Source organism: Leptodactylus fuscus, chromosome 11, assembly GCF_031893055.1.
Source record: "Leptodactylus fuscus isolate aLepFus1 chromosome 11, aLepFus1.hap2, whole genome shotgun sequence".
Lineage (NCBI taxonomy): Eukaryota > Metazoa > Chordata > Amphibia > Anura > Leptodactylidae > Leptodactylus > Leptodactylus fuscus.
The window spans coordinates 76,105,165-76,121,549 of NC_134275.1; the positions used below are offsets into that span (position 1 = coordinate 76,105,165).

General features: G+C 42.6%; 1 protein-coding gene across 1 annotated transcript; it reads right to left on the reverse strand.

Moving 5' to 3' along the window:
• Positions 1 to 9,485: 9,485 nt before the first annotated feature.
• LOC142185505 (carbohydrate sulfotransferase 6-like) lies at positions 9,486 to 10,761 on the reverse strand. Its single transcript, XM_075260933.1, has one exon. It carries the CDS (start codon positions 10,713 to 10,715, stop codon positions 9,486 to 9,488), a length of 1,230 nt encoding a protein of 409 aa, XP_075117034.1. The 5' UTR covers positions 10,716 to 10,761.
• Between the last annotated feature and the right edge of the window lie 5,624 nt (positions 10,762 to 16,385).

The following is a 16,385-nucleotide window of genomic DNA, read 5'->3' on the forward strand; positions in this document are numbered from 1 at the left end:
GTTTAATTAAGCGATTACTTGCTGAGATCAATATAGCGATGACTCACGTGGGCGGCGTGAATATGGCGTGAGTATTCTACAGCCTTGGAACCATGTCTTCACTTCATTCATCAATGGAACTTTTTGCGATCTTCTCTACATGTTGCCCCTCCCATCTGGATTTTCACACCTTATACCACCTTTAACCCCTGAAGCCACATCGAGTTTCGTTTTTTCCCTCCCCACTCTCCAAAAGCTGTAAGTCTTTTATTTTTGTGCTCAGAGTTTTTTCAGGGCTTATTTTTTGCAGGACTTCTTTACATTTCCAGACGCTGTATTGGGAAGCTGGAAAAAAATTCTGAATGGAGTGGAATTGGAAAAAAAATACAATTGCACAATGTTCTTACAGAATTTATTTTTACAGTGTTCAGGACACGGTAAGAATGACAGATTGTCTCTGTTCTGTGGGTCGGAACCATCACAGTGACGCCAAACTCATATCGTTTTTGAAAAACCTTGAAACATGTCACATTTTTTCCCTCGCCACATTGGGACACCCAGAACGTCTTTCTATTTCCGTGTCCGGTGCTGTGTAAGGACTCGTTTTTAGTGGGACAGGCTGTTGTTTTCATTAACATTTTGCGACTTCTTTGACACTTTTTTTTGCTGTTTTTTCAATTTTTTTAAGGAGGAAAAAATGGCAGTTTGCGTGTTTGGTTTTTTTTCCCGCTACATTATTCAGTGTATGGGATAATATCATTCTAGTTATATAGTTCGGGCATTTTCGGATGTGGCGATATCTTACTGGTTTATGCTTATTGTTGTTCTATATTTTGATGTGTAATCTGGGGAAAGTGCGAGATTTATATTTTATATATTTTTATTTTTTCAGACTTTTTAAAACTTTTATTAATTTTTTATCATTTACTTTTAGACCCTCTAGGGTTGTTTGATCGCTCAGAAAATATATTACAGTACATCTGTATTAGGGTATGTTCACATATAGGTGGACTTTGATGCAGAATCTGCCACAAAAATGGCTTCCATTGACTTTAATGGGTGCAGCTCGCTTTTTTTCCCGCTAGCTAGTAATGGAAAAAAGAAGCGACATACCCTATCTTGGCTGGAGACACGCTCCTGTTTGAGTCCATTCATTCGACCTAATCAGGAGCAGAATGCTGCGAAAACTCAGTGAACTTTCTCTTCAAAGTGCTGCGGAAAGAACCACAATGCGATCACACAGCGGTTCTTCCCGGATCGCTTTAGTGCTGCGGATACGTCCCGTGGGGCTTCGGCCTTACAGTGTATTGTCAAATTAATTCATTTCTATTACTTGCTGCCAGTGAATAGAAAAAACTGAATCAAAAAGTTCCAGGACTGCAATGATTGACCTTTGACCACTCTCTATTTAATACCATTTTACAGCTTACCATACTTTGCATAAATATTTCACAACCTTTGCACATTTTTCGTGTTTCTTCTCTTCTTTGCTTATGTGATGTTTTATTTTTTTGAGACAAAAAAACGTAAATCCCAAACTTTGTTCCCATGAGATCGTGCATTGTGGGAGCACATCAGACACCTGGCCGAATGTTAAGGGGTTAAGCTGGCCATACACAGTAGATTTTAGCCAGCCATGTTGCAGCCATCTGATCGATGATGGGGTCGCTCAATGTTAAGGCTGAGGCCCCACGTTGCAGAAACGCAGCTTTTTTTTTTTGCAGATTTTGTTGCAGTTTTTTGAGCCAAAGCCAAGAATGGCTACACAAGGAATGAGGAACATCTAGAGAATACTTTTGCTTCTGAGTTTGCCTCAATCCACCCCAGGCTGTGGCTCAAAAAACAGCAACAAAATCTGCAACAAAAAAGACGTGTTTCCGGAACGTGGAGCTGCATCCATAAATGGTTAAAAAAACACAATGAGTTTCTGCAAATAGGCCAAAGATCAGTCAAAAAATATCCAGCACAACTGATCTGTTTTTGGTAGACCAAAGTCAGACGTTGCGAACATTTCCATAATTTTCATGGATGCCCGATGGTCAGAATTCCCCTTATTATCACTTTATTGCATCTAAATACAGAATAAAACCCCTCTGCAAATAGTTGGTAGAAAAATCTCTTATGTATTTTGTCTCTAATGTGTCCGGACCTGTCCTGGAGCGTATCATGTGTCTTTACAATTTGCACTTCTTTGTTTGCATTGTCTTGTACATTTAAAGGGGTTATCCAGGGAAAATAAAAGCTCAACATATAAGAAGCTATACTAGCCCTTAGTAAATCACAAGGTGGTGCTTCCAGTTTTCTTGCCTTCCCACGTTGCGCAGCAGGATGACATCACCCACTACAGCTTCAGCCAATCACACGTCTAAGTGGCTGACACTATAACTGGTGATGTCATCCTGTGATGATGGCGACATTGGCCAGTAAGGAGAACCAGAGTCACCCCTCTGTAACTGAGGAGCACGGTGGTGGGAGGATGGTGGATTTTTTTTATGTTATCACTATTGTTCCATTAGGGGAATTAGATAACCAAGTTCCCCGGATAACCTCTTTAATATTGTGCTTTGAACTGCAGAGTTCAAGGGTGGGGCTTTAGGTTTGGGAGAGTAGTTCAGTCTCAAACTTATTCAGGCCCAGACTAAAGGAGGAGTGCCGGGGTAAGAGCCCAGCCCAAAAGTCAGCTTAGTGCCAGGGGCAAATTCAAGGACAGAAGTTTTTAGGAGGGGTCTGCACAGAGTCAGGCTGGAGTATACAGCTGTATACCTGGTGCCGGAGCCTGCTATCAAAGACTTAAAGGGGTATTACCATGGACATGACTATATATACATTCATAGACAAGGAACCGCTCAACATATAGGCAAATATAATAAATGAAACATTGTGCACAGCTTTATATATTTTCTCCAATAATTTTAGTGGTGACATCTGTTGTCTTGACCGATTACCAATGAAGACGACCATGAATGCAGGAACCCAGCTATGATGTCCTTATTGTGTTCAGGTTATCTTCTCATACATGTAGTGTCCTCCTGATAGCCAGCCATGATGTCCTTATTGTGGTCAGGTTATCTTCTCATACATGTAGGGTCCTCCTGATAACCAGCCATGATGTCCTTATTGTTGTCAGGTTATCTTTCTCATACATGTAGTGTCCCCTCCTGATAACCAGCCATGATGTCCTTATTGTGGTCGGGTTATCTTCTCATACATGTAGTGTCCTCCTGATAACCAGCCATGATGTCCTTATTGTGGTCGGGTTATCTTCTCATACATGTAGTGTCCTCCTGATAACCAGCCATGATGTCCTTATTGTGGTCAGGTTATCTTCTCATACATGTAGTGTCTCCTCCTGATAACCAGCCATGATGTCCTTATTGTGGTCAGGTTATCTTCTCATACATGTAGTGTCCTCCTGATAACCAGCCATGATGTCCTTATTGTGGTCGGGTTATCTTCTCATACATGTAGTGTCCTCCTGATAACCAGCCATGATGTCCTTATTGTGGTCAGGTTATCTTCTCATACATGTAGTGTCCTCCTGATAACCAGCCATGATGTCCTTATTGTGGTCAGGTTATCTTCTCATACATGTAGTGTCCCCTCCTGATAACCAGCTATGATGTCCTTATTGTGGTCAGGTTATCTTCTCATACATGTAGTGTCCCCTCCTGATAACCAGCCATGATGTCCTTATTGTGGTCGGGTTATCTTCTCATACATGTAGTGTCCTCCTGATAACCAGCCATGATGTCCTTATTGTGGTCAGGTTATCTTCTCACACATGTAGTATCCTCCTGATAACCAGCCATGATGTCCTTATTGTGGTCAGGTTATCTTCTCATACATGTAGTGTCCCCTCCTGATAACCAGCCATGATGTCCTTATTGTGTCCGGGTTATCTTCTCATACATGTAGTGTCCTCCTGATAACCAGCCAAAATTTTTGATTATTTGCGAAAACTTTTTATCACCCTCAAATTTAAATCTAGTTATTTTTGTGTGAATATCCCTTTAAGTCCAAGTTTAATGACTGTAACAGTCTGACAGAGACAAGAAGGACTGTGTTTGACCATGAGGACTTTAGATGCCGATCTCTCTGTTTGCCACAGAAGTATAGAGAAGGGATGGGACAAAGTGTCCTGTATGGGGCGAGTTCAGTATCCGCATTCATGAGGCCTCCTCCCTGTCCTTACAGAAGGTTGTGCTGTAAGTTAGAGATGTTCTTGGCTTTATGTGAAGGAGGAGGAATGGCCGCAGTCTGTCTTCTGCACTAACTGGGTCTTAGCCATTGGGAACCTCTCACTTGTGTCAAGTAATTTACTATGGAAACAAAGGGAAAAAACAGGAACATTTGATCATTTTTTAGCCTAATTTGATTTTTATTTTATGGCCATATTTTTTTTATCTTCCATTGCTTCCCTTCACAGATCAAGCGATTGTCCCCCCCCCATTAGATTGCACATGTAAATGAGCTTTTTGGGGCAACAAGGACGTAGTCACCCCTGGGTAGCAATGGCAACACCTTTGTTTTTCAGCAATGGAGGCGCCAACTCACAAGGGGACATTGTTGGGTTCATATGAGGGTCTGGTGACAGAACTTCAGTAAAAGGGCTTAACCTGGGTGTTGAATCTTCCAGATTCGCTGGAATTCATCCATTAACCCCTAAACAGACATCTGGTCTTGGCTGCAGGGTTCCACGACCAGGTCACTGACACCGGAGTAGTCTGTATTAGTCAGATGCCAATGGCAGAATGTTGTGGGCATGCTCTGTGACCTGTTCAGGGGTGATTGTGCGGGGTGGTGGAGTAGACACTTCATTGCCTATAGTGAATGTCCATCCTATAATAGAGGTGTGATCTGTAAAGTGAACAGAAATTACTTAAACCCGTCCTCAATATGATGTTGCTGAGAGACCAATATTCAGACCTTGTTTACATGACTGCATGTGTATGTACAGAATATGAATATATGAGATTGTTCCAGAAGTAATCACATGACGTTCGGCGGCCATTCTTTGATATCACTTGGTAGTTCCTCTTCTGCTGCTTTTATATTTAGTTATTAGGCAATAGAGGATAAAAAACTGACGCAAGTACAAAATAAGTCCAAGTACACACTACAGGACAATGCGGTGGATGGGGAAGGGAGTCTGTCAGCAGAACCAGCACATCAACCCTGAGCTATTGTCTTCTTACATCTATTTGCAGATGAGCTCTTTGGAGTAATGTGGACATTATCATGGCTCCAAAGAGATGAGAGGTCCTTGTTACTCCAGCGAGGTCATTCGCTTACAAACATCGTAACAGAGAAACCGACTGACAAGGAGAAATGACTGATTGATTCAGGTGACCGTAAATCAGTGGCGTAACTACCGGGGAAGCAGCTGCCACAGGGCCCGGGACATTAGGGGGCCAGCGACAGCCGCTACCGCTGTGGTTTTTTTTTTTAATAGGCCATTACCGGCTGGCGTTACTAACGGGCCCTATATACTTACCGATCCTGGCAGGGGCACTATGGGGTATAATAATGTGTGCAGGGGCTGGGATCGGTAAGTGACGGAGCGGGCCCCACAAGCATGATCGGAGACCCAGGAGAGGTAAGATAACATAAAAAACTGTGTTACTTACCGCTCCAGGCAGGCTTCGGCTTACTTGCGTTACGTCATATGACCCGCGACGCAGGGCCCCGGTCACATGATGTCCCGCAAGATGGCCAACAGCGACAGAGAATGCAGGGGAGTCGGGAGATAGGAAAGTAACAGTAGTTTGTTATGTTTGTATCCCTATGGGTCTCCGATTATTATACTCTGGGGTCTGAAAAGGTATATAGAGTGTAATAATTATTCATGGGTGTCCACAATGGGGGATAATACTGTGTGCAGGGGCCACTATGGGGACATAATACTGTGTGCAGGGGCCGCTATGGGGGATAATACTGTGTGCAGGGGCCACTATGGGACATAATACTGTGTGCAGGGGCCACTATGAGGGATAATACTGTGTGCAGGGGCCACTATGGGACATAATACTGTGTGCAGGGGCCACTATGGGGCATAACACTGTGTGCAGGGGCCACTATGGGACATAATACTGTGTGCAGGGGCCACTATGGGACATAATACTGTGTGCAGGGGTCACTATGGGACATAACACTGTGTGCAGGGGCCACTATGGGACATAATACTGTGTGCAGGGGCCACTATGGGACATACTACTGTGTTCAGGGGTCACTATGGGACATAATACTGTGTGCAGGAGCCACTATGGGACATAATACTGTGTGCAGGGGCCACTATGGGACATAATACTGTGTTCAGGGGCCACTATGGGGCATAATACTGTGTGTAGGGGCCACTATGGGGGATAATACTGTGTGCAGGGGCCACTATGGGGACATAATACTGTGTGCAGGGGCCGCTATGGGGGATAATACTGTGTGCAGGGGCCACTATGGGACATAATACTGTGTGCAGGGGTCACTATGGGACATAATACTGTGTGCAGGAGCCACTATGGGACATAATACTGTGTTCAGGAGCCACTAAGGGACATAATACTGTGTGCAGGGGCCACTATGGGACATAATACTGTGTGCAGGGGCCACTATGGGACATAATACTGTGTTCAGGGGCCACTATGGGGCATAATACTGTGTGTAGGGACCACTATGGGGCATAATACTGTGTGCAGGGGCCACTATGGGACATAATACTGTGTGCAGGGGCCACTATGGGGGATAATACTGTGTGCAGGGGCCACTATGGGACATAATACTGTGTACAGGGGCCACTATGGGGGATAATACTGTGTGCAGGGGTCACTATGGGACATAATACTGTGTGCAGGGGCCACTATGGGGCATAACACTGTGTGCAGGGGCCACTATGGGACATAATACTGTGTGCAGGGGCCACTATGGGGGATAATACTGTGTGCGGGGGCCACTATGGGGCATAATACTGTGTGCAGGGGCCACTATGGGGGATAATACTGTGTGTAGGGGCCACTATGGGGGATAATACTGTGTGCAGGGGCCACTATGGGACATAATACTGTGTGCAGGGGTCACTATGGGACATAATACTGTGTGCAGGAGCCACTAAGGGACATAATACTGTGTGCAGGGGCCACTATGGGACATAATACTGTGTACAGGGGCCACTATGGGGGATAATACTGTGTGCAGGGGTCACTATGGGACATAATACTGTGTGCAGGAGCCACTAAGGGACATAATACTGTGTGCAGGGGCCACTATGGGACATAATACTGTGTGCAGGGGCCACTATGGGACATAATACTGTGTTCAGGGGCCACTATGGGGCATAATACTGTGTGTAGGGGCCACTATGGGACATAATACTGTGTGCAGGGGCCACTATGGGGGATAATACTGTGTGCAGGGGCCACTATGGGACATAATACTGTGTACAGGGGCCACTATGGGGGATAATACTGTGTGCAGGGGTCACTATGGGACATAATACTGTGTGCAGGGGCCACTATGGGGCATAATACTGTGTGCAGGGGCCACTATGGGACATAATACTGTGTGCAGGGGCCACTATGGGGGATAATACTGTGTGCAGGGGCCACTATGGGGGATAATACTGTGTGCAGGGGCCACTATGGGACATATTACCGTATATACTCGAGTATAAGCCGAATTATTCAGCACAGTTTTTGTACTGAAAAAGCCCCTCTCGGCTTATACTCGAGTCAACAAAAAAAATTTATTTTTTTATTTTTTTTAGGAGGGGGGGGGGGGTGTCTATGACCAGCTGCAATATCAATGTATAGAATCTTCCATAAAATACTGGGGGAAAAGAAGAAGCTTTAAAGAAAAGTTGTAAATCCCTCCTTAACCTAGAATACGTATAAAAGTAGAAAATGACTATGAAACACATACACATTAGGTATCCCTGTGTCTGACAGTGCCTGGTCTACTGAATATAGGGGATCTGCAGTGCTCCTGTTCCGTCGGGAAGGGGTTAATAGGAGCACTGCAGATACCCTATAGTCAGCCAGACTGAATTCCAAGTGGGGGGCGTGGGGGGGGAAACAGTCCTCAAGCTCAGGGAAGGGGCAGACAGACAACCAAAACACCGCCTCTCCTTCCCCAGCACCAGCATCTACTGTACCCAAAAACTCCGACCATTTTAATTTTTTAAATTTTCCCAGTAGCTGCTGCATCCCCCCCCCCCCCCCCCGGCTTATACTCGAGTCAATAGGTTTTTCAAGTTATTTTGTGGTAAGATTAGGGGCCTCGGCTTATATTCGGTTCGGCTTATACTCGAGTATATACGGTACTTTGTGCAGGGGCCACTATGGGGTGTTATAGTGTGCACAGAAATGTGCGCAGGTGGGATGGGGGACGGTGGTAGGGGTCAGTTGGACGAGGTCTTCAGCGTCAGTCGGGGGGGAGCCCATGTCAAAAGTTCGCCACGGGGCCCCGCCAGTCCTAGTTACGCCACTGCTCTAACTTATTTGTCTGGGGGGATATGGTGGGTCCTGATGATTCCCTTTAAAGTATTCAAAATCCCTTTTACAAAATGCTGAGTTTGGTGAAGACGGATTTATTTTGGAATATTAATAGACCCTCTTTGGCTACAACACCGTTATATAAGGATCAATTAGCCGCGTCTCGTTGGAAGGACCCACCTCCAATCCCAATGTCGGACTGACCCATCAGAGTACCAGAAGATTCTCTGGCGGGCCTAAGCTCTAACACAATAATGGTCTGGTAGAAGACACATGAATTCATTGGGTACTATGGTCTATCTCTTAGGGGTTGGTGGTGGGTGGGTCACCAGAATCAAGGAACCTAAGACTGGCACTATTCCTAAAATGTAAAGGTGTCGTCCTGGCATAAGGCGTAATCCCTGGAATCATCTGACATTAGATTCGGTAAAATTTGGTTAATGACTTCAGTCTTTCATGAAACCATCTGAATACAATGACACAGCACGTTAACAAAACTCTTGATGGGTTACATTTCATAATACACCAAAGACGTGTCCGCACATAGGTTAGACATCTTGTGACAGAATATCATAAAACCATTTTTTTCTGAAAATAGACATGTCATATATCCATCCTACAGCTGTCTCTGTGAGTTGGGAAAGATAAGGATTAGGATTGGCCACCATATTGTCTTTAAATAATCTACTGCAGCAGAAATAACTCACGAGTGGTCACTTTTACAAGCAAAAAAATTCCAAGGAAAAAAGTATAAAACAAGAAGTTTCTTATTTGTCTTATTAGTAACGTCACATAAGTTACATAAATATCACATTTGATATGTACAAAGTCTTTTTGTATAATATTAAAGTTCACTCTAATTTGTCAGTTTTTTATTTTTACCATGGTTTTGCCGAGTGGTTTCCCAGCCTTGTTTGGTGGACTCTTGTCCTTGTTTGGTGGACTCTTGTCCTTGGCTGGTGGACTCTTGTCCTTGGCTGGTGAACTCTTGTCCTTGGCTGGTGGATTCTTGTCCTTGCTAAGTGGTCACTTGCCCTTGCTGGGTGGATTCTGTCCTCTGCTAGGTGGGCTCTCACCATTGTTGGGTGGACTCTCGTCCTCATTGGGCGGATCCTCTGTCTGAAACCGCTTTTCTGTTATTACTTGTATATCCATATTTTCCTGATCCTTCTTGGATCCTACTGGCAAATAACCAAACAATCTCATTGCTCCTTTACACTTTAGTTGAATGTCATGAACAAGACTGAAATCGGCAGCTGTTCTCCATTTCTGGATAACCGTTGAGGAGCTTCTCGAGAAGGTCATGAATCGGGCTGTTCCCTTAATGTCATCATGGGTGATGTTATACATCCATTGTTCCATGTCTTTAGATACTTGAAGACCTGCAAAATCATAAATTTGTCTCATACTTTCAACCGGGTATCTTGCCAAATCCTCATGACGGATGACCATATAGCGACCATTCCAGGACGTAGATGTTCTGGCCTGTTTATTAATGGCAACCTGAGCTTTACAAATTTTTGCCATGGCTTCAGATGTAATATTCATGCCCTTAGATATTCCTTGATTTTTGAGTAAAATACGGTCTTCAATAGCAAGGTAAAAGCTCTTTCTTGATAAGGCAATGGCTCGAGGATCCCTCACAAGATGAATAATCCGTAGATTGAGATTAGGGTCCTTTAATAGCGGCAAAAGGACGGAAAGATCCAGGATTCTGACTGTTTTCATCACCACATGAGAGTACATCCTGCAGGCTTCTGCCATTTTATCTATAGAAGAGTTAACACAGCGGTAAAAACATGTTTGCCTATCATAGCCCTCTGATGGAATGTAAGCCGAGCAAGCCGGAGGAGTGCAGAGAGCTCGGCTTTCCGGGAAAAAATTCATGTCAGAAATGAGCTTTCCTCCCTTTGGAAGGTAATGGCGGAGGGCGGACACATCACAGGTAAAGAGAGAATGCAGGAGATCCCTCACGGGATAATGTAGAAGTTCCGAACTCTCATCCCGAAATTTCATCCAGATGGAATGACCAGGCTCGAAAAGGTAGAAGACATCCTTGTGGTGATTGAAGATCTGTCCAAGGAATGAAGAGCCAGATCTCCAAGAAGAGACAACCAGGACGTGGACGGGCTTTACTTTGAAAGAAGAGGAAGAAGATGGACAAGAAGAAGATTTGCCAGACAGGAATTGGAAAACATACAACAGGAAGAAAGATATACAGAATATGATCAATGTATTCTGTAAGCGTAGAGACATTGTCTGGAAGATTCTAGGAATTATGGAAAGTGAAGACACGGCGAGATATGAGGAGCTGAAGAAACTGGTAAACCAAAAACATCCAGAAAAGAACATGAACACCAAAAGATATAAAAGAAGCAAACAGATGAGTCACTAAGGAAATAAAAAGCAAAAAAAAAAAACACAAAAACAGAGAATTAGTCAAAGGAACTCACCAAAATATCCTACTAATATTATAAGTGTGAAAGTTTGTGTGTTTGGATGTTTGGATGTTTGTGAGTTTGGATGTTTGTTCCTCAATCACGCTAAAACGCCTGGACGGATTTGCGTGCAATTTTCCACAAACATAGTTTTCCCTTAGGATTGAGTCACAGGCTACTTTTGGTGCCACTAAACAACATGGCTTCCTAGCAGGAGACTCACAAAAGCAGGACTCCTAGCCCCAGCTATAGACTCACACACACTGCCTGGCATTTCCTGCCTCAACCTGCCTGCACACTCCTTACTGTCACCTCAGGAGTAGCCCTCACTCTACTCACTCACATTTACATATAGCTTTCCACTATATAACACATCACATTGTCTGTATCACTACATACACAATACAACACATCACATTGTCTGTATCATGACATACACAATACAACACATCACATTGTCTGTATCACGACATACACAATACAACACATCACATTGTCTGTATCACGACATACACAATACAACACATCACATTGTCTGTATCACTACATACACAATACAACACATCACATTGTCTGTATCACTACATACACAATACAACACATCACATTGTCTGTATCACTACATACACAATATAACACATCACATCACATTTGCTAGCCCACCAAACTTTTTAAAGCACTTTTACAGTTTCACACGTCTGTGTCCGCCCAATTCTCAAATCACCGCAGACGAAGTTGCGGGTAAAAGCTAGTCAGAGAATATTTGGACAAAGAGACCTCAGTAACTTTTTGTGAAGAAATACATGGCCATACCTTGGAGTTTCCCCAATGACAACTGAAGACTCTTTGTACTGACACGACTGTAATTGTGTCCAAAAGATAGTAAAGTGGTCAATAAAACCTTGACTGATACTGCCCCGTTACGTCATACGAGGACTTTATGGCCACATGCTGAGCTCTATGGTATTATTCTTCTAAGTGACTGACAACTTGTATATTGACTCCAGGGATGGTTCCCTAAATGGGTCATAGTCATCATAGGGTTGGACATGTTGACATTCAGCATGTCCAACCCTTCTTTCCAGGACATCAGATAACCAGCCAGTTCTGACCAAATCTACCAGTTCAGTAAACGTTAGTCAACTCTCCCAAAATGCGTGGGAGACACGTACAAAAAAGGATGACCTCCTATTGTCCCAAAAGAGAGTTCCCACATCCCCCGGGCACCCATATGTGATGTGGGAACTTTACATGCTGGTTAGGTCACAAAAAGGGGACATATCATTACCCCAAAGGCAAGGGTCTTTAGTAAAAGGGGTCAGGATATGTGACGTTTCACGTGCCGGGTCTCCCAGTAACAGTATGCCTTACAGTATGTGTGTGGGCACTTTAAGAACCCCCATTATTAGGTGGCGGGGCTAGATCTTGTAGACATGGATTTAAGATGATCTTCATGAAATAGCCCCTTTAAATCTACTCAATGGAAGAATCGTCTTAGAAAAAATGAATGAGCCCCTATCAGGTGTGGCGCAGGGATTAATGAAAATAAGAGCGGGGATTCCATATTGAATGTTTATAGGGCCAAAATCCCCCAACACTGCACCCACAATATAGATAGATAGATAGGAGATAGATAGATAGATAGATAGATAGATAGATAGGAGATAGATAGATAGATAGATAGATAGATAGATAGATAGATAGATAGATAGGAGATAGATAGATAGATAGATAGATAGATAGATAGGAGATAGATAGATAGATAGATAGATAGATAGATAGATAGATAGGAGATAGATAGATAGATAGATAGATAGATAGATAGATAGGAGATAGATAGATAGATAGATAGATAGGAGATAGATAGATAGATAGATAGATAGATAGATAGATAGGAGATAGATAGATAGATAGATAGATAGATAGATAGGAGATAGATAGATAGATAGATAGATAGATAGGAGATAGATAGATAGATAGATAGATAGGAGATAGATAGATAGATAGATAGATAGATAGGAGATAGATAGATATAAAGGAGCTTAGATAGATTATATACAGATGATATATAACGTTACCTTATGTGATATAGATGGCTCTGGAGGGTATACAGATATACAGGTATACGGGTATACGTCGGGCAGATCTGCTGTAGTGTTTGTTAGCAGTGATGTCAGGTCAGTACACTGAGGTGTGATCCAGGTAGAGGACAAGTCTATAAATCTCACCCAAATATGTGGAGCTTTGTTATTGGAGCGGTTTTACAACCTCTTACTCAAGATGTCGCTTTTATTGGATCTATTAATCATTTACTTGTATTATCTGACAACAGAGCGCACAGAGTCCTGTCCTGGGATCCTGGTGGTGGCCCATAGACTGTATGTACCGCCATATAGTGCTGTGCTCCCATAGAGCGCCATATGGAGGCAATGCTTCTATAATATGGCCAGGGGCATTGTCTATAGGGGTGCAGGGGTAGTAGCCACAGCCCGGCCGTGTGTATATATGTCCGCAGGGTTATACGTGGCACATAGTGGGGCGGTGACTGATGAGGTGCGAATCCAGAGTACAATGTGCTGAACTTATTAAAATCCTCCTAAAAACATTTACGCCGCAATTTACTCCAATTTCTGGTGTATAGATCTGTTGGTCTTCAGGGGGCTAAACTCCAACCCCTTTATTTAAAGGTGACATGAGAAGCAAAAAACAGCAACAAAAATAAAACATTTGCAAGATTGCAAAAAAAAAGCAAAATGTGTCAGAAAATTGTCATCAGGGCATTTAGTAAATTCCCACAGAAGTGTGGACCATGAATGTTCCATAGCTGGGGGTTTGTTACAATTGTATCCAGTGTAGGCGATCCTCTGTGATCTATGAACTTCAGTATTTTTACATGTCAGTGTGAACTCTGCCCTAGATTATTATCTTCTGAGTATAATCGGAAGCCCCAATGATAAGTATCAGTATTACCTATCAGCAGTCGCTTTGCGTACGCAGGACTTCTGACGCAACCAGTAAATTCAGTATGATGTAGAGTCTTTTGTAATAAGGAGATGTTTCAGCAGTTTATGACCTTATATCCTTCCTGTAATATCTGTCATTGTTGTCTGACCTCTGATAGATCGCACAAGACAAATATCATTCATTCCCTCCTGCAAGAAGAATGTTCTAGTCAATAGGGACTAAAATCAGGACACCCTGCTGGGGATCGGAGATGGATCGGAGATAACATCCATTATGGCTATGGTCAATAGTGACTGCAGCATCCAGGAGATTAGACAACTCATTGCCCCTACGTGACATAATCGCATTGGGTGGTAGCCGGGACCTAACAATCGCCCCCAGAAAACAAGTTCACAAAATGAGCACAAGCCATAACACGGCCACATTATTAGACTGTTATTTGCCAATAAAAATGTGAAAACTGCCAGAATTATAAGATTTTGTCCAGATCACTTCCCCAATAAAAAACCAAATAAAAAATGTAAGATTACTCTAGAATGGCAGCAATGAAAACATCAGCTCATCTCACAAAAAACAAGCGTCCTTCATAGAAATAGAAACAGTAACGGCTCTGAGGATGCGGCGACATGGAAACTCTTCTTACAGTAATTGTTCTTATTGTGCAAAAGTGATAAAACTATAAAAATTCTAAGAATATTAAGAACCAATCTAAATTCTGAACAATTACATCTTATGAAATATTTTGTAACTACTAACCTTCAGGATAAATCGTCACTGACACCTAAAAAACAAAGCCGATATTATTCTCTTCCAAAAGGAATGATAAGAATGTATAATTGCCCCGGCCATTTTTCTATTTTCGTTTTTTTACCCATAACTATTTGTATTCTTCTGTTCTGGCCATACCAGGCCCTCAGTTTTTGTGAGACAAGTTGCACTTCCTAATGGGCCATGTAATATTTCATACGATGTACTAGGACAAGATAATCCTATAATAGTCCCACCTGTCTCTGCGGTGTTATACAATGGAGACCCAGCAGTCATGGCGGCCACTTCTACGCAGCCACCGTGTGTAAAGCCCCGTTATTTGTTGTACTACCAGTCCAAATGTGAGGAAAGGGTTAAAAAACACAACTTGTCCCCCCAAAACAAGCCCTCATATGACTATGGAACAGGAAAAGTTATGGCTCTCACAATATAAAAGTGGAAAAACAGTAAAACCCTAAAAACGTTTTATTTGTTGCGGCTGCAAATGTCTGACCTGCAGAATAAAGATCTGCAAAGCCAAAAATAACAAAACTCAAAGAGTGACTGAATAAGAAAGCAACAAAATAAGAGGAAAAACTATTTTCAATACATTACGTGTCAAGGTACCTTAAAAAATACTTCTCGTCCTAAATAAAAGAAAACCCCTCCTATGGCTGCTACAGAGAAGAAGGAAAAGGAGGCATGGGATAAAATATCAATAAAAACAGGAAAACTATCACTGCAGTAAGGCTTCCATAATACACAGCGAATCTCGGGGGGGGGGCGCAAATCTAAGGGGGGGGGGCGAATCTCAGGGGGGGGACGAATCTCAGGAGGGGGGGTGAATGTAAGGGGGGGGCGAAACTCGGGGGGGGGGGCGAATCTCAGGAGGGGGGGCGAATCTCAGGGGGGGGGCAAACTTGGGGGGGGGGGCGAATCTCAGGAGGGGGAGCGAATCTCGGGGGGTGAATCTCAGGGGGGGACAAATCTCCCTGGCTATGGCCGGCGGGCTCTACAATATCAGTGCGCTGCTATTATCTGACATGAGGGATTTTACTACTTGTCATATCTGTTTGCTGAGATCACCGGATGCTGAATAGGTTACAGTTCACACAGTCCTATAAAATAGATGTCAACAAACTATTATATGACAGATAAGAGAAGCAATAAAAAGTCTAATAAAGTATAAGAAGAGAAAAATGTCTGATAGATAGATAGATAGATAGATAGATAGATAGATATGAGATAGATAGATAGATAGATAGATAGATAGATAGATAGATAGATAGGAGATAGATAGATAGATAGATAGATAGATGATAGATAGATAGATAGATAGATAGATAGGAGATAGATAGATAGATAGATAGATAGATAGATAGATGATAGATAGATAGATAGATAGATAGATATGAGATAGATAGATAGATAGATAGATAGATAGATAGGAGATAGATAGATAGATAGATAGATAGATGATAGATAGATAGATAGATAGATAGATAGATAGATAGATAGGAGATAGATAGATAGGAGATAGATAGATAGATAGATAGATAGATAGATAGATAGGAGATAGATAGGTAGGTAGATAGATAGATAGATAGATAGGAGATAGATAGATAGATAGATAGATAGATAGATAGATAGATAGATAGGAGATAGATAGATAGATAGATAGGAAATAGATAGATAGATAGATAGATAGATAGATAGGAAATAGATAGATAGATAGATAGATAGATAGATAGATAGATAGATAGATAGGAGATAGATA

Coding starts and splice junctions, on each gene's coding strand:
- LOC142185505 (XM_075260933.1), bottom strand. CDS start 10,715: ATGTCTCTACGCTTACAGAATACATTGATCATATTCTGTATATCTTTC.